This window comes from Thermobia domestica, chromosome 11 (genome assembly GCF_964235325.1).
Source record: "Thermobia domestica chromosome 11, izTheDome1.hap1.1, whole genome shotgun sequence".
Classification (NCBI taxonomy): domain Eukaryota; kingdom Metazoa; phylum Arthropoda; class Insecta; order Zygentoma; family Lepismatidae; genus Thermobia; species Thermobia domestica.
In genome coordinates this window covers 86565060-86592401 of record NC_137464.1, presented here as the reverse complement: position 1 = coordinate 86592401, position 27342 = coordinate 86565060, and the positions used below count along the sequence as shown (strand labels likewise).

At 34.9% G+C, this 27342-nt stretch overlaps 1 protein-coding gene across 1 annotated transcript in view; it reads right to left on the bottom strand.

Moving 5' to 3' along the window:
• Positions 1-12133: 12133 nt before the first annotated feature.
• LOC145665201 (uncharacterized) overlaps positions 12134-27342 on the bottom strand; it is a 160112-nt gene continuing 144903 nt past the window's right edge. Inside the window, exons 14-17 of the mRNA XM_081732486.1 lie at positions 20420-21258; positions 17125-17347; positions 14686-14905; positions 12134-13995 (exon numbers count right to left, since the gene is read on the bottom strand). Of these exons, the coding sequence (XP_081588612.1) occupies positions 13704-13995; positions 14686-14905; positions 17125-17347; positions 20420-21258 (1574 nt within the window). The 3' untranslated portion in view covers positions 12134-13703. The remainder of the gene's footprint in view (positions 13996-14685; positions 14906-17124; positions 17348-20419; positions 21259-27342) is intronic.

Below are 27342 nucleotides of genomic sequence, written 5' to 3'. Positions count from 1 at the left end.
TCAATCATGGAAACAGCACCCCGCCAAAAACGAAAAAACCTTACGTCCTGGAACTTTCTCGATGAGATATTCGTAATCAGCGTCTCGAAATCCTATCCGGTACACCCTTTCACTCTCGTGGGAAGATTTTCATGCCGACCAGTGTTATTAATACATAATCCCGCTTCTAAACCAAAACCCATCACTACACAAACAGAAGGAAATGCATTGTATTTGGTGAATTAGTTGGAGCATTGTGCGTTGCGAACTTCTGCCAGCTGATCAGATGATTTGTGCAACTGTGTGCTTGCAGCAGCTGGAACATATACGAGTACATGGAAAGTTGAAAAAGTGAGTAGCCTTCAGAACACAATAATCCGATTTGATTGGCGATCGTTAATGCATTCTCCACATTCTCTGAATCTTCCACAGTCGGAATGCCGCTCGTTCAATTCATTAGACAACAATATGCGGGGATGAAAACACCGAACCCCTTACGAGGTGCCGCACGCACTGGATGACTTCTTAGGCTTACTCTTCAGGATGTGTTCCGATGAACTACTTTCTAAGTTCTGCAACCGTTGGATCCATCATCTATAGTATTTCTCAAGAGACGAAACGAGGCAGAATTTTCGTGACGAGACAAAGTTCTTTAAATGGAAAGAGAGACGAGGCATCATTGAACGAAATGTTTTTGAGACGAAACAGCCCCAACTCTTTGTCTTTTTGTCTCGTATGCAACCCGAAATAATCTACCCGAGCATTGGAAACAACTCATTACTGGTAATAAGGTTTATTTTGCTTTTTCAGGTACATCTTATTTTGTACTATCATCTTTCCTTTTGTGGGCGTCTAATCAGGCTTTCCGTCTTGATTTTCAATATGAGCAAGATAGAATGGAATGAACTTAGAAGCAGAGTATCATTGTCATACCCAAAACGAAGGGATCATAGTGTCATCAGAAATTCAGCTTTGGGCGCTTTCTTCTTCATTTTCCATATTATTATTATTATTATTATTTATTTATTTATTTATTATTATTATTATTATTATTATTATTATTATTATTATTATTATTATTATTATTATTATTATTATTATTATTATTATTATTATTATTAGTCTTATTTGAAAGTTAATATTTTTTTCGAATGCAGATTATGATTGTGATAAATCCGCTTCTGAGAATACCTTTGTTAATTCTGAAGACTATACTTTCAAAAGATGCTTTAACTGACTTTAGAACTGCTTTGTTAAAAGGATGTCTTCCCATTGTGCCTAAAGGCCCTCCAACACTTTGTAGAAAATATTTTAAATGATCTTATCTTTATGTAGAACAGGAATTCCATTCGGCCTAATTCCCGTTCTGCCTGATCTTTGGAAACGCGGAATTCTGTGCAGGGAAGGATTTTTTCTAGCGAATTTTTCTGCTATTGTAAGACATTCTGTAAGAAGAATAACTATTTCTTCAAGTTTCACCATAAATTTTAGATATTATTGTACTTGTTCTTCTTGGAAAAATGACTAGATACAGCTCAGTTATTAGCAATGTTATTCATATCTACTTTAGTAAAAATGAATGTGATTTTTAAAAATATCTGCAGAGAAATGGAAAATTGATTGGCTCAGTTGCAAGAAAGCCGTTTAACATTGTAACTGAAACAAACATAAAACAAACTTTATTCGGTCCAATATCAAGTCGTTTTACAACAAAATTTATTCAGTTTTCCAGTAGTTCATCTCCAATATGCTAAGGCTCGCAGTACGTAAAAGATGCCACAGTTCACATCCTCAAGACATGTTTGACCATATATTAAACAAACAATGCAAGAGGATGCATAAGATGGCCCTTATCCCGATTATTTTACCTTTTGATTTGATTGAAACTCTACAAAAAACATACAAGTATTTCACTATGTGATATAGATATTTTGTGTTGCTGCTATTTACATTGATAACATAAATATGAAAATAGAAGTGTATGTATGATGCTGTTGTATACAGTATAGAATTATGTGTAGCAGGCAAATCAGCTGATAAAGTGATTCTTTCTTAGGGCCGCCTTATGCGGCCTTTTGCGTTGTTTACTTAATATATGGCCAAATATCTCTTGAAGATGTGAACGGTGGTACCTTTTACGCACTGTGAGTCTTAGGATATTGGGGATGAACTACTGGAAAAGTAAGTAAAATTTTAATGTGAAATAACTTGATATTAGACCGAATTAAGTTTGTTTTATGTTCGTTCAGTTACAATGTCAAACGGCTTTCTTGCAACTGAGTCAATCAATTTTCCATTTCCTTGAAGGTATTTTTTTTTAAATATCACATTAATCTTTAATAAAGTAGATGTGGATAACAATGCTGATAAAGAACTGCATCCTAGTCATTTTTCCAAGAACAACAAGTAGAATAACATGTAAAATTTATGATGAAACTTGAAGATGTAGATATTCCTCTTACAGACTGTTAGAATTACTAACAGGACAAAATCCAAGAGGACAAAGTTGAAGGAAAATTCTGACAAAACGGACTAAGTTCAAGGGACAGAATCATAGGCGCAGCCTAATAAAAGGATGATTTTTTTTTCTTCAACTATTATGCGTCTAAAATGTTATCTGTAATTCTTCACTTTATTGAAATAATTTTTTTTTTTTGAAATACTGAAAATTTAATAAAACAAGTATGACTGTTACAGTAAGTATTTAATTAAAACCAATCTCACCTATTATTAAAACATTTTTCGTTTTATTGGGTTTTCAATATTTTAAAACAAAGAAAAAATATTTCAGTAAATTGACAAAATACAGATAACATTTTAGAATATTATGACGATTGAAGGAAAAAATAATCATATAGGATGTGCATTGGTACATTCAATATATACTCCTGTGATTTTGTCCCTTGGATTTTCCTCGTCTAGTCAGAATTTTACTTGGATTTTGACCGCTTGGATTTAGTACCCGCCCTCGTTACTATAGCCATTATATACATGAGTTCCTATCTGCATAAAAACGCACTAAGAGCCAAGCTTTTCGGTGCTGCATTTCCCTAAAATTCCTCCCCTCATAACATTCCCTGTCTGCAAAGATTAGGCAGAACGGTAATGAGTCTTTAAAAGTTTGAGTATTTTCTTTCTCTCTATCTCTCTTTCTTTCAATGGTATTGACACTTCAACATATACTTCTATTCTGTATGTATAAAACGGTTTAATAAATATATACCATCTGGTTGTTTGGTGGACTTCAAATATCTTTGCGGAGACTTAAATCCCTTCTAGAGGAGCTCTAGTGATATCAGTAGGTAGGTTCTGGGCTTGCTCTCTTTTCAAGACTAATTCTACAGTAGGCTCTTTTCACTTATCTACTTTCATCTCTATCACTTATACTGTATGTTATAAAACTTCGACACCCAAATCTATGTGTACACATATAAAATCATATCTACGAGTCTGACCACGGTACTCATATGTAGAAAATATATACCACCTCGACATTCAGTTCAAGTCATAATTTGAAAGCAAGTTTGGTTGTGAAGGCCCTAAGACACTAGAAACAAATGACTTCTGAGCACCTTCTCGAAAGCTTTTATATGGCAAATACTTATATACACGACTACATTCACTGTTCTTTATATATTTCCATGCTAACTACTTTTGTCACAACTGATCTGAATAAAAAAGAGAAAGGAAGAAGAAAGCAATAATGATCTCTCTCCCTCCTCACATTTCGTGGATGTCGAGAGTTTCGTGGTCCTAGAGCTCGAATGTCTATTGATTGTTCCTCCAGGGCTGCCTTTCGTCGCTTATGATCACTTCTCAGGGGTGTACCCAGCAAGTTCATCTTAGGGCCATGACTTTTTCAGGAGAAACGGGAAAAGCAAACTAAAAGCGAACTGAAAGTATTGTTTCAGGAAGTGAAACCATAAATAACTTACCATGCGTAGACTACATACTTTTATTATTATTATTATTATTATTATTATTATTATTATTATTATTATTATTATTATTATTATTATTATTATTATTATTATTATTTGCAGTGGAAACATGGGTTTTAACATTGTTCAAAATCAGAATGATGGTTTCTAGTCAATGTATCAATGAACTATTTATAAGAAAAGAAAAATGTTTTAGGAATTTGTTGTTTAGTTTCCCCTATTTATATGAGTGAAAAAATGGTAAAAAGCGGGAAAATGAAAGAAAACTATCACTCAGAGACTTATCCAATACTAAACTAATAAAATTACAACTGTCTGCATCCAGTTAAGTAAATGAGAGTAACGAAGTTTATGATTGATCAATCAGTGGCTAGGCAGGGGGCTGATTCGGCTCTAAGTATCTCTGTTTTAGTACAGTGATACCATAATGTATTACCCTTTCATGTAGTATGTTCCATTTGTGATTCTCGATGTTAGGACTTTTTGATATATTTACAATTTAACACGAAAAATAAGCATTATACAAATATGTTAAAAAGAAACTTATTTCCCTTAAGGTCTATCTTTATTCCTACAAATTTCAGCAGACTAGTCATATACGATATTTTTCATCTTTTGCAACCGCGTTTTGTTACCATATGCATCAAAATTTATCATCTTCACGTGCAAATAGAGAGCATTGAAAAAAAGAGTGAATTTTCAATTATTATCCTATATTATTGTTATTATTATTATTATTTAGCTCCTGTTAAGACGATAAAATCACTATTCTGGTTCTTTATGATTATCATTGAGCCTTAAGAAAACGATAACTTCTCTGCTGCAATTCGTCCATTTATTTACATCATGATTCTGGTTGCCCCTGACAACCTCATATCCAAATCATATTATTTAAAACATATACAAACATATAAACATCTTTCTTTTTATCGATTTATATAATTATATTTAACATATTTCTTTTTCTTCTTCAAATGGCATAATCAGTATAGTACATATATAAAAATACTCTGCGCCCCAAAAATTTACAAGTAGTAAATATACAACGTATACAACGTATCGTTGTATGTTATGGCGCCCGACGGACTTTCTTTTTATTCATTTACTTAATAAAAAGAAAAAGAATTCCGGATCGTTTACTTTTTACATATCAATCATTCGAGTTTTCGAATGCACCTCGTATGGTTGAAAATTACAATTCATATAATTATACATACATATATATCATATTTAATTTTATAACAATATTATTATCATATTTATCATCATATTTATTTTAAACTTTATCCTCATTTTCATTTATTTATACATTTCAACGACGATAAGGTACATTCGAAATTTAATTTGCAAGTTATTTGATTTTAAGTCCTTCTTCGGGTCCATTAACACTAGAACGGCGGCTGGGTCATTTTTGACCTATTTCGAACTTTACGTTTTAACACCTTTTCTATTTTCTTACGAATCGGATCGAATTATTGTGACTTTTACTCGTTCTCTGAAAGAAATATTTGTACTAAGTATCACTCTTATCCACACTTTGTCTTTTGAAATACCAAACAATTATACTAGAACGGCGGCGTGGGTCAATTTTGACCCAACTCTTTTGTTAGTGATATTTTGTAGCAACACTGCTGCCTAGCGTCTTTATTTTGCGACCGTTCTTTCTCATAATACTCTCCCATTCCAGTTCAAGTTCAAAACCAGCTTCTCAGCAATTTTGTCAGTTTAGTTGGAGTTAGTAATACTTTAGAGCAGAGCTGTCCAAGTGGAGGCCCGCGGGCCGCATGCGGCCCGCCAAACCATTTTCTGCGGCCCCCAAAGCTCTCACGATTTACAATTGTTATTACTGATAATATTTTCATTTATATTTATTCATTCTTTTAATGTTTTCACACTTCTTTCTAAATAAGGCATCCATTTAGCGCTTCTGTACAACAAAAAGGCGCGGGCATCCACAGCAACACTGCAGTCGGTAATGTAACTACAGGCAAAATATCGTTGCTGAAAGGGACGATTACTTCAATAACCAATACATCTGGTCTAGCTTAAAAAAGGAGACCCTTTCTTCCTCGAACTCTGCCTAGAAGCCATAAGGCGCAAGAAATACACCACTTCCTTAATAATAATAATAATAATAATAATAATAATAATAATAATAATAATAATAATAATAATAATAATAATAATAATTGCGGCCCTCCACCTTACTAGTAAAGACGGTTATGGCCCTCAGGCTCATTATAATTGGACACCACTGCTTTAGAGAGTCTGTTGATTAGAAGAATCTCATTTTCGGACTGATGTGCTATTACAAATACTCATTATGATCAAGAAACTGATGACGCCGGATGGAATACTTGCTAATTTTAATGACATACCGTATATGAGGCCGAGTCTGACGCTGAATGCGTTGATACTTCTTCAGATGAAGAGTACCTGCCGAATAACAACGAATATGATGATTCGGATGAAATATCGGAAGACGAAGGGATAAGCCCCGAAAAACAGGTAAGAATATTATTATTATTATTATTATTATTATTATTATTATTATTATTATTATTATTATTATTATTATTATTATTATTATTATTATTAAACATACATTATGTCTTACATCGTAACAAAATATTCATAATAATTTCAATGATTCTAACAAAAATCTTGCAAACAATTTGAATGCTATTGTGAAAATATATAGCTAGTGTTTTTTTTTTTTTTTTTTGTATCACTATGTTAAAATGTTTCATGAGAAGGCGTTTATAGCACAAATAAATAATAAATAAACCACAGCAATATTCGATCCACTATTGGATGAGGCCTCGCTCTACTGCACCTACGCTGACCAGACGGGTCGGGACGAGGTTCCTATATACCAGACGGGTTGGGAGAGGAAAGCCGAAGCTCTCACTGTGATCGCCACTGTATGACCTCCCCGCTGGTCTAGTGATGAACGTGGCTGACTACGGATTGAGGGATCCCGGGTTCGATTTCCGGCGCTACCAAGAAGTATTAGACTACTAGCCTGTGGCGTAACCAGAAATTTCAAAGCTACTGAAACCAAAAAGTTTAGACGTCTAAAAGAAAGACAACTTACTTAACTTATATTTCAACCAAAGTAGAATCTCTAAAGGAGTTGTTCGAAAGAACAGGTAGTTTATCATTCTTTTCATGCAAGAGCTTTCATGATTAGAACCTAGCATATCTAATTTATAAAACGATCACTCTATACTGACTTTTTCTGGTTTGAACTACTGCAAGTTTACGACTGTGTATTCTATTTTAGGTTATGTCAGGCTGTGCTTTCACAAATTCTAAATAGGAAGAGGAAAGTTATAGAAATGCATAGATGCGTTTACAACCATATTAGTAAAATATTTTTTGTGTAATACGTTTTTATTTGTAAACAATGTTTTTGTATGACCCTTCTTCTTGTAGAGGAGTGGCTGAACTTTGTTCTGTGTAAGACTGCAAGTTTAAATGTGTGTAGATTAGGTTAGTTTAGTTCAGTTAGGTCATGCGCTTGAACAAATTAAGAATAATAACTATCCAGGAATTAGAATGATATATAACATTACTATATAATAAAGTGACATTTTATATAATACATTTAATAATATCATTCCAACAATCTTATATTTATAAAAAATAGCATGTTTCTTAAGTTTTTATTATTGGTAAAAAAACACATTGATCAATAAATATTAAGCTAGAGTTCAAAGAAGTATTTTGTTTTATTGAGTGAAAGTCACGTTTTATTATATAATAAATATTACTGGTTTAGAATACAAATAATTAATAAAAATGGAATGGGTCATTTTTGACCCACTCCCGCCGTTCTAGAGAGTATCAGAAACACCGCCGTTCGAGTGTTAAATGCTTGTTACAAGATAATAATTATTTACTTAGACATCATGAAGAAGGTTTTGAAAAAGATGAATGTGATCTTCATATAGTTGTTCTTTGAACGTAAAGCGATCGGATATATTTATATTATTAGCATATAATTCGAATGTAACAAGAACACAAAAGTAAGAATTGTTTAAAATACAAATTCCTTATAGAAAAAATAAATTATTAACTTCAATATATATCCTAGCATTAAAAAGATGCTTTTAAATATACTTCAATAACATAGAACACGAATAATGTGATTGATAATACAACTATCAAAGAAAACACATAACATTAAGACATATGTGGCCATATTAAGAATCAATTTGATATATCCTTTCGGACGCACCTACAGTAGGTTAAGTTACCTGACCAATGAATTTGTTTAGGTTGCATTGAAAGTCATAAACCAGAATACAGTCCTGCGCGTTATTTACATCTACAGTTCTTTGTTTCTTACTTTGAGACTTTTCGTCATCTATGGGATTTCTACGAAATTTCCATCGAACGTGATTAGATCTAATGCTTACATGCTTCTTATGTGAACGTAATCGTATTACGCTAGAATTAAGTCGAGTAACACAATCACATTTACCGTCACTACTAAGGTTAGGTTCGGTTATCTTACCGGTAACACTAGGTTCAGTTCTCATCCTTTTGACTGGTGATGAAATGTCGTGCCTTCTAATAAGGCTGTACCTATTTCTGCCACAATATTCACGGTACTTTGTCCTACCATGGTTTCGGTTCCATGGAATCTTCCTCTGGTCATCTGCTGTATCACTGTCCTGCTTCTTGGAAATAACCTCCTCGCTGCCAGGCGGATAATTTTCATCTGACTTGCTTCCTTTTCTATCAACCCATTTTAGCCTCGCAATATTATCGGAAGTAAGTTCTTTGCTTCCATTCGCTTCAAGGACTTGCAAAACAGGAACAGAATCAAAGCACTGTAAGTTATTGTGGGTCTGTGCTCTACCACAGGATGGAAGACAAATTCTGGAGTCATGCCGATTCTCTTGGGAACAACCATCGTTCTCTGCATTCTCGTTGTTTTGATCCATTACACTCAGCTTTATATGTTCATTAACTGTAACTTCAATTTCTATAATATCTACAGAATAATATAGTATACGTCAGTGCTCGTCACTTACCGAGGACGCACGAAGTGCAGTCTTTTACAGATTATTCATTGACCATCTAGAAACTTAAAAATGGGGTAACGAAGCGAGTGTCGTTCACTTTCCTGGTGATATGAATATAGAAAACAACATAGGTGTATTTACCTTTGTGATCGTACTCCTTGTTTGTTTTGTTTGACGGCGAACGCTCTTCAACTGTTTGAGAGATGTATGCAGTAGTAGCAAGTCTAGCGTGATTGCTTACCGGTTTTTGTGAAGAAAACGGAAGGTTGGAGGGGTTATTCCTTAGAGGTTTGCGTCAAGGTTTGGGGTCATTCCGTAGAGGTTTTTGTGAGCTGAACGAAGTTTTTTTTGTTTACTTTCACTTACTGGTAATTTGCATTTTCGGGAATTTTCTTGCAGGCCGTATAACGTCCTGCAGTTCTACCCAGAGGTTCCGCCTACGTGGAGTTGTCATTTTTTTATGGTTCTGCGTACCTTGACGTAGCTTGTGCTTTGTGTTCTCCAGGTAGGTGGCTGCACGCTGGAGTAGTATGAGAAAGGAGAGAATAAAATGGTGGTAGAAGCACGTGTAAGTAAAGTACGTGGATCGTGAACCAGGTGTACGATTTTTATCTGTTTCTATCTTGGTGATTTGAAATCTTTTATTCTACTTAATGAGTGATTCTTTTGTGTGGATTGAGTGTTTAATACTCTATTAAAATTCCATCACATGGGCGGTAAGCAGTTGTATGTTGCTCAGTAGGTTATTGTAGGCATTAACTTTTACAGTGCTTTATATTTCTTGATTAAAAATAATATACCCCTTGTACTTATTCTGTGCGCGTTTTCGCTTGGTACTCCCCCTTATTTTTATTGCATTCTTGAAATGTGCCCTTGTACTTAAAGATGTAGTTCTAGGAATTTGTTTTTTTATATGGTATGCGAAGAATAATAATGTGCCCTTGTACGTTGTGTTTGAGTATATGTGGGGCATTTGAAACACATATCGCATGTCACGTGCACGTGGATGCTTCTTACTGTTGCACTACGTATAAAAATGATTTTATTTGATGTAGAAGTGGTAATGGAACACATAAGAAACGAGTGATCTGGGTTCCTTGCGTGTTCTATTACCACTTGTAAATGTAATAAAATCATTTTTATACATAGTACAACAGTAGGAAGTATCCACGCGCACAGAAGATGATGAGGACCCGTTGTATACTATTATCCTACAGAACCTTGTGAGTCGGTGAATTTCTGTACTATCTTCTCCCTTTCTTCATCATAATGACCAAAATTAACTACAATTTGTTGATTCATTTGTTGCAATTGCTGTTGTAAGCCATCATTACGATGTTGCAATTGCTCTAATCCCTCATCAAAATGTTGACCTTGCTGATTCACCTTTTGGTCCAACTTTTCCAATTGCTGGTTCACCCTAGCAAACTGTTCAGCTTGGTCCTGAGCTTGGTCCTTGATCTGTCGGGATAGTTCCTCGCTACACCGAGCTTGGTCCTGAGCCTGTTCCTTGATCTGTCGGGATATTTCTTTTAAGAATTCCAACATGTTATCTGAAGAATTTCTTATTTGATTTTAGATCGTTTCACTGTCAGTAGTACTCATAATGTTTCTACACACAATCCGGCCACTTCGTAAAATAGTATAATTAATATTGGGCTCAATACTGATCGCTTTTTACTGTACTTCTAAAACGATTCTAATTACTTTTCCACTCTCGGGTTTCCGGCACCATGTAAGACGATAAAATCACTATTCTGGTTCTTTATGATTATTATTGAGCCTTAAGAACACGGTAGCTCCTCTACTGCAATTCGTCCATTTATTTACATCATGATTCTGGTTGCCCCTGACAACCTCATATCCAAATCATATTATTTAAAACATATACAAACATATAAACATCTTTCTTTTTATCGATTTATATAATTATATTTAACATATTTCTTTTTCTTCTTCAAATGGCATAATCAGTCTAGTACATATATAAAAATACTCTGCGCCCCAAAAATTTACAAGTAGTAAATATACAACGTATACAACGTATCGTTGTACTGTTTAGCTTAATGTTAGTGTGCGCAACCTTACATGATCCATAGTTCTATTCTCTGTGGGAACGCCAAAGTCTTCTGGTATTGACCCAGCATCATAAGGCAATTGGAACCTGCCTAAATTAAGCATATTTTTTTCAAAATGACAGTTATTAGCGCCCTCTCTGATGAGTTCCTGGCTATGCCGGTGATCAGTATTGGATTATTGCATTTGTAAAATTTGCATTTATTATAACGTTGATGAGGTCTAAAATTCTTTCTTTCATACTGTATCTACACTATTGTATGAAAGAGTAAAAGTGACTCACTGATCAACATATAGGTTATACTACTACAGCTAGAGATATAAAATTTGGGCAAGGAACTCCATTTGCCATATAGACGAGGGATAAGAAAGAATTTTTTGAACTACGTATCTTAGGGAAGTTCAATGGAGTTCAAAATACCGAATTTTAGCTGAAAATGAGTATGAATTGGTATTACAGGGTGTCTATCGGTCACGGAAGTCACGAATGCCACGAAAAAGTCACGAAATCAGAAAACGGTCATGAAAGTCACGAAATTTAGCTTTTGGGTCACGATTTTTTTTTTAATTGTGCAAATGTAATTACAGATTGGAAAATTTTGTTCTATAAAACATCAAAATTCAACACTAAAAATGTCTATGGTCGGCTTTAGGCGCTACCAAATCGCAAACAAAGTACGTTTGTATCGCATGGATGAAAATTCGGCCTAATTCGCATCCAAATTCGCTCTTGAAAATGTTAGGAAATTTTATGATTTGGTAAAGAAAAGGTCACGAAAAAGTCACGAAATTTCATTGTGGAATTTTAGTAGACACCCTGTATTATTATTATTATTATTATTATTATTATTATTATTATTATTATTATTATTATTATTATTATTATTATTATTTTTATTATTATTATTATTATTATTATTATTATCGAAAATTTGAGAGCTCAATCCTGCCTCTGAAATCGCAGAAGGGGCAGACCAACGAGCGTCAAGGAGAGGGGCATAAAGTATCCATAGTTTAATAGTTTACGATGAGGGTGCCAGGTAAACGAGATTAGGATCCACTGGTCTAACTTAACAACATCAATAAAGAAATAAAAATACATTTAATTTGTCAATGTTATTTCTTTAATGTAACCTTATTTTGAAAAAAAAATAATGTGTATATATACACGAAATGTTATTACATAAAAAGAAAAGAATAAAATCAGCTTTTTCTCTAATAGAAAGACCTGCTTTTGACATTCTTAAAGTAAACATTACATCACTGTTTTGCGCCTCCAGTTGGCAGTGGCAAGAGCAATAGCAATAGCAATACTCGACTGATTGTCATCCTACTTGTAAACGTTAATGCACTTTTAATAATTTTGCTGCTGATTATGAAAGTTACTTTACTTTGTAATACCACTATAACAGGGTGTCCAAGCATAGCGTACCCGTTAACGCTCTCACCTTTGATACCAGTACTAGCGATCCTTGTTCGATTCCCGGTGGGGATATTCGGTCGAAAAATTGTAAAAGCTTTTCCAGGTTACCCATTCTGAGTGAGATTTTCCTGTGTTTTCCTCATTCACAGCAGGCAAATGACGGGATAGTATATAACATAATATTACCAGGCCGCTTCCTTCTTTCCCCGTTTCTTTTTTCTTCAATTTCCGGGCAGCCTGATCACCGATGAAGGTCATCCCTCATACGCTATTGGCTAACATAACCATAGATCCTGAAAGCCTAGAACTCTTATTCCTAATCCTAAACACTATACCAAGGCCGATCAAACAGTTGATCACCGCTGAGTTAGGGTCTATCTATTAAATCGCGAGATATTTTAGTAAAATGCGATATTATCTGAACAGGAGCGTCATTTCAGATTGGGAGAGAGGAAAGGAGATTCATTTTTTTTATTAGTGTATAATTATTAGTATTTAAACAATCTGTATTTCTCAAACTCAGGGAATGCAGTTGCCCCACCTTCTCCCACCAAATGACTGCCATGTATCTGGAAGGAGGTCATACACCAAACATGTTTCTATCTTCTTTTTTTAAGTGAGTTTCTATTAAAGTAAAGTGATTTCGAATAAATGGTCTAAAACACATTTTCCACGAAGAATGGAAACAGCACGTCTTCTATATGCTCTCTCTGATGGTCTTGTGACTAACTCGCACGCCGGACTCTAAATTCAATACCATTTCTTTTTTGTTATGTCGAAGGACAAATGTGCATGGTTGTTGTGATAAAGAAAGACGATTTGAAAAGGCATCACTTCACTCTGCACAACCTTCCTAAAAGCGAATTAAGGAAAATGGATTGCAGTAACAGTGGTACATCACCAAAGATTTCCACTGTCTGAGGTAAATCACTGAATCAAAGAGTTTTGTCACCACAGCGGAGAGATTAGTTGATGAGCAAGTCACTTTAAATGCCTGATGATGAAAATATTTGAGGTAGATAGGAATGCATTTGATCTTATCCAGGAGATCAATATCAACATGATTACAGAGCAAATTCTGACATTTATTCTGATCAGAGATGGACTAGTCGTAGATATAAGGTCGTAGACTCTCATGCGAGTGATTTACAAATTAAAAGGTGTATTGGGATTTTAACGTGATAACGGATTTTGTTTTGGATTATTTAGAAAATTTTAGACTAAGTAACGGCACCATATTTATACATTCTAATGTGTTTTTGTTTTCTTTAAATTTCCACCTATGCATTTTCGGATTACTCTTGCGATTGATTTTATTATTATGAAAAATAAAGCTAATACAGTAACAAAAACCACTAAGACGAACACAATGACATCTATTAAGAAGTATTGGTACCATGAAAGATCTAATGCAGCAACTTTCAAGTGATTTGCACCTTTATGTCTAATTACGTATTCAGTCCAAAACATCGCTCGTTCCAGAGCAGTTTGTGGTTGATCCCTAAAGATAGCGGATGTGCGCTGGGCATTATTCTTGTACCTGTAACAACAAAAAGAATATACTTAAAAAATAAGAAGTATTTAACTTGCTTCTAACCTGCGACAAAAGTCAAAACGTGAATAGCTATCTTCTTGATAAAAGAATTCGATCTGAAAGCAGTGGGGATCTAGAAGCTAAAAACTGGGGGGCAGGCAGAACCCAGACTATTATAGGTATACTATGAGTTTACTATAAACTTTAAAAAAAATATAAAATAAAATAACGGCTTAAATTATTTTTGTCACTCAAAAGAACTGGGTGGCCTAGGCCCCCCTGCCCCGGGCTAGATCCGTCACTGTCTGGAAGTAAATGTAGATAATTGGAAGTAAATAACTAAATGTGTTAAAAGAAACTCTTCTTGTCAGTATCTGCATATGCTATTGACAACTATGATAAAGGTTGCGTATTGGGATATGTAACAAGTATAGAAACATTCCACCGGAAATTTACTCAAAAATTGTAGTATATGTAATAACGTTATTCTACATGAAAAAAAAATCTGCATTAGTATCAATACAAAACAATGATTGCTTCCAATATTTAAACTGACTGACTGAGAAAATTGTTTAAAATGTAAACATAAAATACTGTCCCAGACAAACATGTATGTAGAATGATAATTGTGTTTGCTAACTACTAATGGGATTGTAATAGAACCTAGAAATGCAACATGGAACTAGATATACTCACCTAGGATCTTCAAGTATTGTTTTTATGGCGTGTATCAATTTATCCTTGGTTATTGTATCTAGGTCAAGGTGGATACCAAGTCCAGCAGAGGCAATTTTCTGAATATTCAATATTTGGTCTCCCATGATTGGAGTTCCAATAATGGGAACTCCGTGGTATATAGCCTCCTGAGAACTGAAAGCTCCACCATGACTAATGAAAATCTTCACATTTGGATGAGCTGGGAAGAAAAAGGATAAATTACTAGATTTATCTTTCTGTTACATATGATATTTATAAAATATAAACGTGTTTGATAAAAACAGCTTATTTTAAGAATTTAGCCTTTAATTACAAGATGTCTGAAACTTTCGTAACAAACAATGCGAATATTTGTTTACTGTAATCGTTAATACTCAGTTGCATACGCAATATTCCTAAATTTAATTTTCAATTCACCCCTTCATACCAACTCCATAATTTTTAGTTTTTAATAAGGGGATTTGAACCATAGAGGAAGGAACAGGATAGCATACTTCTACCATACTTCCCTAACGGTACCGCCTAGGTGAATGGGATAGAACCTGCCTTTGATTAGAATACAATACACAAACACACACACACGAAATGTCTGAAGAGTCCAAGGAAAAGCTCACGAAGGTCCATTTTTTCTTGAAAGCCACCAGAAATAGCAAAAACATTAATAGTTCCTAGCTTTCGCATATGAAATAATTAGAATCAGAGCAGACAGCAGAAACATGTGGATTTCAATGACTGAGTTTCAAAACACATGAGTCCAAGCATATAGAATAATTGACAATTTTATAATTATAATCTATATTAATTATAATGAATTGTAATTAACGAATATGAATAATTTTGTCAATAACATGCTTTTGAATTCGCTTATTTTGAGCATGTTTAATAGCATTCCCATGTTTTTATTCATGACAGCAGTATTTTTTTCTTTTTCACTCGACAGCTGTTAGGCTTAATTCGTGAACTGTTTTGTTAATTCTGGTGTTCTTAAATTGTCTTCACTCGTATCACCCAGCCAATAATAACCGTTTTATGCCCCTTTTTCTTTACCCCTTTGGAGTAATGTCTTAGAAACCCATTTTCGTAGACACCTTTTACTATATATATAAATCCTTTTTAGGAGCCCATGTTATCCACAGTCTAAGGAAAATAGTTGAACAAGATTTCATTATCCTAAGCGCAGGATAATCTCTGATCTTAGATTATAGTTTAAAGAGATCTAGTGATAAGTGAGTGAGATAGTTTGTGAGAACCGCAAATGTCAGATTGTGTGTACTAGAATTTTCACTGTGGACCTTTGCTCTTCATAAATCAACATCTCATGCTCTGCATCCTATCACTGCACAGAATAAACTTAATAATGCAAACGATTTATTGACAAAAATAAGACTTGTAAAAATATGACAAAAACATAAGGTCACTGTCTGAGATCCCTGATCAATTAAGTTTCCTAAAAATATATTCCATTTCTACTCTAATCTCTCTACTGAAACCGGAAGTGGTATGAATGAACCACTTCCAGTTTTGATGTTGATCATTATAGAGTGTAAACTGTAACAGATAGCAAGAAGCGCTTTTCTACAATGGATTAAGCATCCCAAGAATGCATTCCATCTCCACTCTAATCTCTCTAGTAAAACCGAAAGAGGGAGAAATTCAACCAATTCGTTTTAACGTTGAAGGCTATGGAGTAGAACGGTACAGTTGCAGGCATTTTACTAACTTATCGAGCTATAGCTTGTAGAGGTAAATTAAGATAGCTTGATGTGTGAAGTAGAAACTGTATCCAGTTAGCTAAGGATAGAAGTCAATAAAGAGCTTTTGGGAACATGACTTGAACCTCCGCGTTTTATAGGCCATAGAGCTCGTTAATTAGTTAGTTGATGGTAATATTTCGCACAATTGCTACGAGGATGCCTTATCTGTAAGGATACAACAAAACACAAGTTTCTAAACCAGTTCTGATTTTTTATATGCACCAATACAAACTGGAGCTTGTTGTATGAAAACAATCCAAAAATTTATTATTTTTAATAAGTTGAATTAGGTAATTATACGTTCAAAAATAGAGCAGACTGAAACTCGATTGAGAGTGGCATGCTACTGTCTTAGGAAGTGGTGATTTCTATTGAGTGATAAACGAATATAGAAAAATTCATATGCAGATATCTACAACAGTTGTATTGAGCTCGTAAACAAAGCCTGTACGCAAAGCAAAGAGATTATATTTTCGTAGAATTTTAGTCGGTAATATCATTTTACAGCTCTATCTAAGTAGCATGACTGTTCATAAGACTTTTGTCAGTCATCAGTGAGTACCTTCCAACTATTAGAAAGTGATGACAGATCGCTATATAAATTCAATTAAAAACTTAGTAAATCAACTGAGACAAATATAGGAGTCGTTTAAGTAAAGCTAACCTAATATGTCTGTCTGAGGTAACCATTTCCCTATTTTTACATTTTTAGGTTGTCCAGCCAGTTCGTCCGATTCAAATTTCCAGAGTACTCGTTGTGGGATTTGAGAGAAGACGTCAAGAAATATTTGTCGTTTCTCAGGTGGCATTTTATCACTCCTTACATTGGAACCTAAACTAAAATATATCGCCCCGTGTTCAGCACCATCTAGGAAATCTTGGATATCCTGTAAAGGAATGTAGAAAAGTAAATCAATAAAATTTAATTATATATATATATATATTTAATATATATATATATATATATATATATATATATATATATATATATATATATATATATATATATATATATATATATATATATATATACCTTTTTATTTTGTTGTATTTATAAAGAAAGTAGGCTATGTATGAGCTTCAGGAAAAAACAATTGGCATATCACATTTTGTAACTCGAGTAAACTAGAAGAGAAAGTCGACTATCACCATTAATTTCAATGCAATGACACATACAAAACAAACTCCCTCTGCCATCTCCAGATACATTTCCGAAATTAAACTACCTACATACTGTTCTCTCGTTCGATTGTAACTCATTCCACCTAGTAACACAGTTTTACCGGAAGTGATGCTTACCATAACGCTCACATATAAAAAAAAATATTCAATATTTTGTACATTACCACTAAAGTTGTCCTTGAACAATATTACGTACCACTTTATACACAGCTCGCCATATCAATTAAATTGGGAATGGTAAAAAAAAATGAACGAGAAGAACCTACGATGAAAACCTCCTCCTTTTATACGCCACTGTACGGAATTTCAGCCTCTACGGATCATTTAAAATCCCTGTTTCTTCTGAAGTGTACAGTGGGCCACAGAAATTTTTGAGGTACAAAATCCGTGAGTTACGCAACCCAACTAACGCTCGCTATAAGATTAATTACGCCTGGAAGAGCAGCTAGAACAGCAGCATGAAGTTGCCCCCACCTGTTAAAAGAACAAATCGTAAAGAATGCTTTTGTGCAGGAGTGAGGCAAAACGCTGGCTGACGAAATGACAAAAGGGAGTCTTTGCATACTTGTACTCACAGTATACAGTACAGTATCCATATATATATATACGGATACCAGAGGCGCCGATGAGACTTAAATATTCTTATAATTAACTCAAATGAGGGATTATATAAACAAGTTAACTTACTTGGAATGACTACACATATATGCGTATCAAATAAAATACGATAGATTATGCGGTATATATATTAGTTTATTTTTTTAAGTAAACACAGTCTTGAGCTGAGTTTTAAAACTATTAACAGTAGTCCTACCTGCAAATCAATTAAAGTATGGATTAATCATTCACCAGTGCTTTCCTTTTTTACTTTAGAATTTTTGGTGGCGATTGACTGGCGATGACACACGTTTTATTATTTTCAGATATTTGAATGCTCGGATGTTTCAATACTTGAACTATCAAATCTTCAACAATAATAATAGTAATAATAAAAATAGTAATAAACTATAATAATTATCACATAGAAGGTTAAAAGTTAGGAGCTTATTATCGCTCAGGACATAATATTACAAACAGAAATGTAACATTTGACAAGAATATTTCGGTTATGCTTAGTATTGCTCACGAGAAGAGGAATTTCTCATCTCGTTTCTGAAACAAAACAAACAAAATTGAGGCGAGAGTTAACATTTTATATTCAAGACGAGACAAGGCTAACTCAAATTATCATCTCGTTTGGAGATGGAAATCGAGACGAGACGAAAAGTATCGTAAATATTTCTCATTTACTCTCGATTCTCGAAATAGTGTATGTCCATTCTTTAAGTAACAATTGCTTTGTAGACTGAATCTTATAAGTTATTTCTTACATTGTATTTCGGAGCTCATTGAATTTATTATGGTCTGTGTAGGTATTTTTGTAGTAAAGCTTTTATAATTACTTTTGCATATCCTAAAAGTTAGTTTATTATATGCCTTGCTGTTCAGTGATATTCAGTTATTTTTGTTACAGTTATTTTCCTCAAAATGTACAGTAGAATATTTTCTACATGAAACTTCAGTGGAACGCTTTCGTTTAAAATTTTGCTAGTTGCAGAGGTGTGTCCTGGAGGTCTAAACACCCTCCCGAAATCCCGACTTATCTGTTAATTTGACCTAATTTTAGAGCAATTTAAGAAAATTTAATACCATTATTATTATTATTATTATTAGTAGTAGTAGTAGTAGTAGTAGTAGTAGTAGTAGTAGTACTGAAAATTTAAGACCTCAATATAACGTCCTATTGCAATGTAAATAAGCATACTGAAGTTGATAGGAAAAGAAAAAGGAAGGATAAGAGACACTTTCGAGGGATTAGTGTCCGAAAGGAAACGAGAGGGTAGAAAGTAGGTGTCAGCTCCTGGACAATATTAATATCGAAACTTCGGATGCCTAAACAGAAACTAAGTAGCATTTGTCTTCATCACCATACATAGTAACACGCTTTCTTTGAATAAAAGACTTAGCTTTATGTATGCGTTATATTTACATTTTATCAAAATATACACACCAATATAAAAAAGAATAGTTCCTATTTACAAATTTTGGTTGAAAGGATATATGGAACGAGTTGGAAATGGCGAACGAAAATATTATTTCTTGCAGTAGGAGTAATAGTGGAAGACGTTCGGAATAATTGCTCAGAAACAATATCGTTTCAGACACATTTATGACTCATACTATGTCCTAAGCATGACCCTTAGGTGTCGTATTCATAAATTGTTTGCTAAACACGTTACATTTACATACTGTACGAATTAAGTTTGTAGACAGACATGTGACGTCATTTTGCTAGCATTCCCCCTGTGAAGAAAGCGATTTCCACTCAAATTGTAAGACCGAAAGAAATTGAGTATTTTTCGTTTTATTACACATCAGAAGTATGAATATTGTAGTTGATAAAAACAACTTACCGCAGCGAGAATCGAACCCGGGGCCCCTGAATTATGAAACGAATGCTCACACCCTTAGGTTAAGACTGCTCTGTTAAGTATCCTCGAGTGTGACATGATTTCTCTTCACATTCGCGACATTCGGAAAAAGCAACTTGATTATATGGTTTTATGTGACTTATAACGAAATAATTTTCTTTTAAATGTTTTTGAAATCTATTCTTTATCATATACATATATAAGACAAATTACAACCACCGAAAATTTTTACAGTCCTACAATAACCTACAATAACTTGATATGATTGAAGAAAATTAAATTAAAAATGCCAACTGAAATTCATACCTGCGGAAGTTTCTTCGGTTCCTTTAGATGGATACCTCCAATCTGAATGACACTTGGGACGTAAGGCCTTGGATATTCAAAACTCCAGTGGCTATTAACCATAAGTAAACTAGCATTTTGCTGAAGATCTCTCATCGAAGGTATATTTTCCCCCAAATATTGTCTCATAATTCGCTCTTGTTCTGGGAAATAAACCCAAGCACGCAAGAATCTGGCCCCGGCACTTACAACTGTATTCACCAGACGCTGGTGGAAAGTCATTTTATCAGTGTAAGGGAGAAACATATTCGGAATATAAGAATAAAAGTCTGGATTTCCCATATATTCGTTGAATGCAGCTCCGGTTGGACTGACAATAATAAAGGGTGCTTGAATTTTATGTGCCAGTCCTAAGTAACATTCACTTAAAAAGATAGATATTATTACAAGATCAAATTTCTTCTCTTTTGCATTAGCTATGTCTTGGATTTCCTTCATTTTGAGACCTTTCTCACAAAACTCGTTGCCAAGCGTGAACATTGACATTAACATTTCATAAACAGAATATTCTTTCATTTCATAGGCGTTGAAGCTCTGATCGTTCATGAAATCGTATACGAATTTTGCATGTATTTCCTTATGATTTGGAACTGGTGTTTTCAAAGGAAATGGGTTAAAACTGGTTACTTCATGTCCCCGTCGAGCAAGCTCTGTTGTCAATGTTGAGAATGTATTCATGTGACTCTTGCCTGCAAATGGGAAGATAGCCAAGATCCGGGCTTTATCTAGTGGAACAGCTGCATCATTGCAGTTCCAAATTATTATCACAAATGTGATTATTAATTTGCCTCGAAACATATCTGAAAAACAAAGAGAAAAAAGAAAATGAAAATATGGGTTAATATTTCGATTGCTTCACCATATTGTTTCAAGTTATTATATCTTAAAACTTGTTCTGAGATATACATCTTTTATGCATAGTTGATATTTAATTCAGTGGATTTTTTTAGTTTGTATTTAAAGAGCTCTTATGGTATGCCACAATTCAAGGTACATAATTTGGAATGTGATTCTTCAGAACAAGATAAATAGTCAAAATTAACTTAGTTTCTCAACTCGATCTTTTTCCATGATCTCTCTTTACTGCAGTATGTAGCTAGAGAATATAGCTGACCTCATTATATACTTAAATGAATACTTGACTTGTAACTGAGAAAACATTTTCTTTAATCTTTTGATTACCAAGCGATTTACCCGATACCTCTTCGTATCGGCTCAATTTGTATAAAAATGCAGGTTTCGTATAGTCTTTCACGTGCTGTAACTCCTAGCCTAATTACAGTAGATATATGAAACAAGAATCAGAATGGAACAAATATTTAGAAAGTGTGTAAATTACGCACATTCAGCGAACTCATGCTTCTTGGGAGAAGGAAATTGGAAAATGGGTCCTAAATATGGTTCTTATTATATTCTGGCCCACAGTACGCTGAAGTTGACCATCGCTGCTTCTAACAAATAATGAAAAAAGTTTTCTTATACTTAAATACAAAAAATATCGTAACAGTACATCTTTTGGATATGTAATGAAAGTACATTTTTAAGAAGAAATCCATCAATGACCAATATGCCTTAAACAATACATCACCGATATACTCTGTCTGTTCCCTGTGAGGGTACAGTTCAAATGGACACATTAAGCTGTAGATTCTGATTATCTCTCTTAGAAAATTTGGGAAATGACTTTACTAACAAGAACAAGTTAAAGACTCTATGCAAATGAAAGTGGAAATTGTCATCATTTCTAAGTTATGTGCTTCGCAAAATGTGGGTAAATGAAGTTTTATACTACACAGCCCAAAACTATTAGGCTTTATTGGAGTTGGGAAGAAAATCTTTGTTTATTTAACGACGACAGGAACGGGATACTCAATGTGCTGACCACATGTCCCCAACTAAAATCTGCCGGCTGGTTCCCTAAAGACTTTCCAGGTTTCGTAGATCCTATAAAGAAATTTAGTTTAAAGATTTTTTTCTTTGATTATGCTCCAGTGTGACTAACCGTTTAGCTAGCTTCATCTACCACTTTGATATTCGCTGAAAGAGCAGCATTTCTGGTATTGGCTTAGCATCTTAAGACAAATCACTTAGTCAAACGAATGTCATCTGACAGTCTTCGCGCTCTGTAAGCTGAGAGAGTTTTCTTACTGTAGATTAACTTTCAGTTGATATAACTGACAATATAGATACTAGGGATGCGCACGAGTCGAGTCGAGATGAGATTTAAGTCTATCTCCACTCGACTAGAGAAAATATTGTCTCGACTCGATAATATGTTTCTGTCTCCACTCGACTCGAATTTCGAGACGAGACAAAATATACGAGTTAAAAAATACGTACACATCAGCCAGACCATTATGACTACCTACCTAATTGTCAGTATGTCCACCTATGGCACGGATAACAACGGCGCTGTGTCTTGGCATGGACGCAATGATCCTTGGTTGGCCACTGGAGAGAGATGGTATCACATGTGCACAAATGTCACCTAATTTCCGTAAATTCGGGGAGGGGGCGATGCGCTCTAATATCAAGTTCAATCACATCCCGGATGTGTTCGATTGAGTAGATCCGGCGAGTTGGGGGGCAGCACATCACTTGGAACTTGCCCCTGTGTTCCTCGAACCACTCCATCACGCTCCTGGCCTTGTGACATGGTGCATTATCTTGTCGAAAAATGCCACTGCCGTTGGGGTAACATGGCGTCATGAATTGGTGTACGTAGTCTGCAAGCAATGTGCGATACGTCTCGGCCGTCATGGTGCATTGCTCGAGCTCCACTAGACACATGGATGCTCGGGTGAATGTTCCCCAGAGCATAATTAAGCCACCACCACCTTGTCTCCATCCCGCAGTACAGGTGTCAAGGAGCTATTCCCTTGGAACACGACGGATTCGCACCCTCCCATCGTCATGATGAAGAAGATATCGGGATTCATGAGACAATGCAACGCTTTGCCAGTGCGCCAATGTCCAGTGGCGATTGTCCACGTGTTCATTTCAAAAACATAGTTGCGATGTCGTGGTGTTAACATTCGCACATGGATGGATCGTCGGCTGCGGAGGTCTATCGTTAGGAGTGTTCGGTGCACTGTGTGTTAAGATACACTTGTACTTTGCCCAGCATCAAAGTCTGAAGTTAGTTCCGCCACAGTTCGCTGCCTGTCCTGTTTTACCAGTATGCCCAGCCTACGACGTCCGACATCTGTAATGAGGTGGGGGGAGACCAACGTTTGGACGTCGTTTCCCCTTGGTTTCGCCACTTGTTGAAGACACTCACCACAGCACTCTTCGAATACCCTACAAATCCTGCAGTTTACGAAATTCTCGTGCCGAGTCTCCGGGCCATTACAACCTGCCCTCGGTCAAAGTCAGATAGATCGCGCGCCTTCCCCATTCTACACACGACCAGTACTTTCATTGATACTACACGTACCGTAAGTCCACCGTCTGACTAGCAGGCATTCCTCGGGAGATGAGACGGCTATCGCCTGGACGAGTTTCTATCGATAGTAAGTAGGTGGTCATAATATTCTAGCTGATCGGTGTATAATGAATAAATTTAAAATGTAGGAAATTTTCAACATTCTGATTAACTTGCAGGAAATTTCACAAGTTATGACAAGAAGCAACTGACTTGAACAAGACAACGGATAGTTGATCATGCAATCTTTTTTCTGGTTTTTGAGATGTGCGACTTTAACGCCAACAAATATTTCTTGCCTTGTGAAATTTTGATGTTTGGTGCTCATCAGTCGCGTTTCTAGTTTTTTCTAATTTTTCTAGTTCATGATAATTAATAATACATTGCGCAGTTCGAATATATTTTCATTTTTTCATTCAATCCAACTCAAGCCGTTTCAGATACTATATAGTTGTATTTGTTTAGGAAGAATTAATTGCGTATCAGAAATGCGCCCCAACAAAAAATTCTGCGTGCTCATCTGCTCAGTATTCAAGGTTTTAATTACAACCTGAATTGTTAAAATGCGAACGTAAGTCGCATTAGATATCTAAGCAATTCCTATGGATAATTGTAGCACATGCTGATTAAGATCTTTCTAGTAAGCACTTCTGCTGTTCATAAACCTTACGCATTCGAGTAGGAGAAAAAAGAAAGAAAGAAAGGAAGAAACAAAAATGGTCATTTTGCAACTGGGACTTACTCGGGCTCATGCTCTCTATCTTCAATGGAGCTCTCGTTCGCTAATTTTAATGAGAATCACATTAATCAAGATTCGCACTAATTCGAGCTTGAGTTTGATATTCAATTTGAAACTCTCTTTAGCTCGATTTCGTGCTCATTAACCTCACAGGACTAGAGCTTACTAACGGCTCGGGCTCGATCCTCAATGAGGCTTACACTCGCTAGTTATCTACAATAGTGAGCACCAGATCCTGTGGCATAGAAGGAAAGAGTTAGGTTCTTGTAAAAGTGATAATTTTATTATTTCTAATTCATTCTTGAAAATCAAAATATTTAGACATGATGATTCTGGAAGTCATTTTAAGATTATATACTATTAATGTTATGGGTTGCACGGAAAGATATCATGATCATTGATATGATATATAACAAAGACAAAGTTGGCACAAACTATTTTATTCATCTTGAATATGGAATTCTCATTTTACATAATTGGATCCGCAATTTAGTTTCGTCTCAAGCTCTGCAAATCGACCGCAACGGCAGAGCCCGGTTTCGCACTAATGTTTAGATATTGTTCAACTCGCTTGAGGCAATATTTGTGGATTATTGTATTGTATTTTGAGTTTAATGAAATTGGAATTCACTTCATTATCTTGTGTAAAGTATCATTAAACAATAATTTCTGTTTTTATGGGGAACGTAAGAGTAGTAATTATAACAGGTGAGTAAGGTACTATGTATTTATAAGAAAGTTTATTTTACGAGTCTTTTGTGATTCCGCCAGCCTATTCTTTAGTTTATTTTAATACTCATATATCATAAATAAAAGAGGTATTATAAAATCTCTTACCACTATTCTTTAATACTTATAAAATTTTACTTATTGTAAAAGCACTGGGGAGATATTTCTTATCGCCCACTAAAATTATGGTTTCGACTCCATTACGATGTCATTGGTTTCATTATGCCCAACTGCCCAGTAATTATAAACATTAACTACATTATGAAATAGTAATTTGTAACGACTAAAATATCGGAAATTAAAGATTATTCTTTGGCTTTTGGAAAATTTTGAAAAACCTGAAAAACTGGTACTACACCGATACAACACACTTAACCTTTTGAATTTGTCATTGTGTAAAGTAATAGAAACTAAGGAAGAATTACAACTTTACGAAATTGTATTAGGACTTATTATTTAGAAATAAACACCAAATTACTGTAATTGAATTGTTTGCAAAACTAATCATGACGAGAAAACTCTTGAATACTACACAAACAATTATTCTCTTTTGTTTAGCATTGTAATGTAAGGATTCAATCAGTGGCGTAGCACACTTTTGCAGGCCCCCCCGCAAAGTATAGAGAAGGGGCCCTAGTTGTAAAGCCGACAGAAGTAAGGTTAAAGTTCTACTTCTTTAAATCTTTATTCATCACAAGACTTCGGGGCCTCGTATACCTCGGGGCCCCCCCGCACTGCGGGGGTTGCGGGGGCAGCTGCTACGCTACTGGATTCAATAGTCAGAGAAATAAATATAATAATAATTGTATTTGAACGTAATTCGCGGTCGTTTTCTACAATCCTAAAACACGATTGTGTAGTTTGTTCAGTATTGTTTATTTAAAAGAAATACTTAAGAGCCTGACCCCAAATGATGTCTGTCCGACCAAATCTTCAAGCCTGTTTACGGCCATGGGTATGAATATGTTTGTCATCCTAAAAGAATAAGCCTTCAATTTAATTATGATTTATTTTTTTTTTAAATAAATGAAACCTTTGAGTTTAACGTTCCAGGATTATGCCTGTTACTTTAAGGGAGACGATGATTAAAGTAAGTGAATGATGATGGAAGAATTGTTGGAATGAAATTGTGGGAAGCAACGGGAGTACCCCGAGAAGCGTATCTACGTGACATTATCAAATATTTATTTTCCATAATGGTATCACGCGGAAAACTTGGTCTACTATAATCTTTGCCTTCCTCTGTTCGCTGTTTCGTATCATGCGTATCGGAAGGTTTTGATATTTCTTCTGATCATTAAAACATAGCAATGATACCTGTGTGCGTGCGGAAACGCAAAAGCACCAGATGACTATCTTCTCATTTGTTTTGGAAACGACAAACCCATTTCACGTGTGGTACAGAAAATGATCACAGTGACGTCAGCAGGAGGAATCCATGGTAAAAGATTTGGCTCCTTATCTCTTCATATTGATGTGAAAACATACTCGCAAAATCCTACAAATACAAAAACCTGCGCTCCAAGAAGTTTTAAGACACAAATGTTTCAATTTTCTCTTAGCATCTTTCTTCAGCAAAAGAGTCGTTTCATTGTATTCGAAAAAGGGAAGGGGAGGAAGGGTGAATTTATATTTTATGGGGAGGTAACATTGTAAGTAATATAAATAATACATACCGCTTCTGACTCTGTACTGAAGCATTTCTTTTAGCGGTATATCACTAGATCTATCCTGACCCTCACCCCACCTTAAGTTGTAAAGTGAAAAGGGACAGAAGTATTCAAGATAACTGCGTACTTGAGTTTCAGTTCACAATAATAAAATCAGTGGGCAAGTAAACAGTGTTTTGTAATATCGTGTTTTACTTCTTGAATTTATTTTTGAACATTTCTGTGAATTTAACAACAGAACGCAGTAGAAATACGTACTGGCTTATTAATCCAACGATCACTATCGCTCCAACCATTAAATGTTCGTTCTTTGCATGTTCTC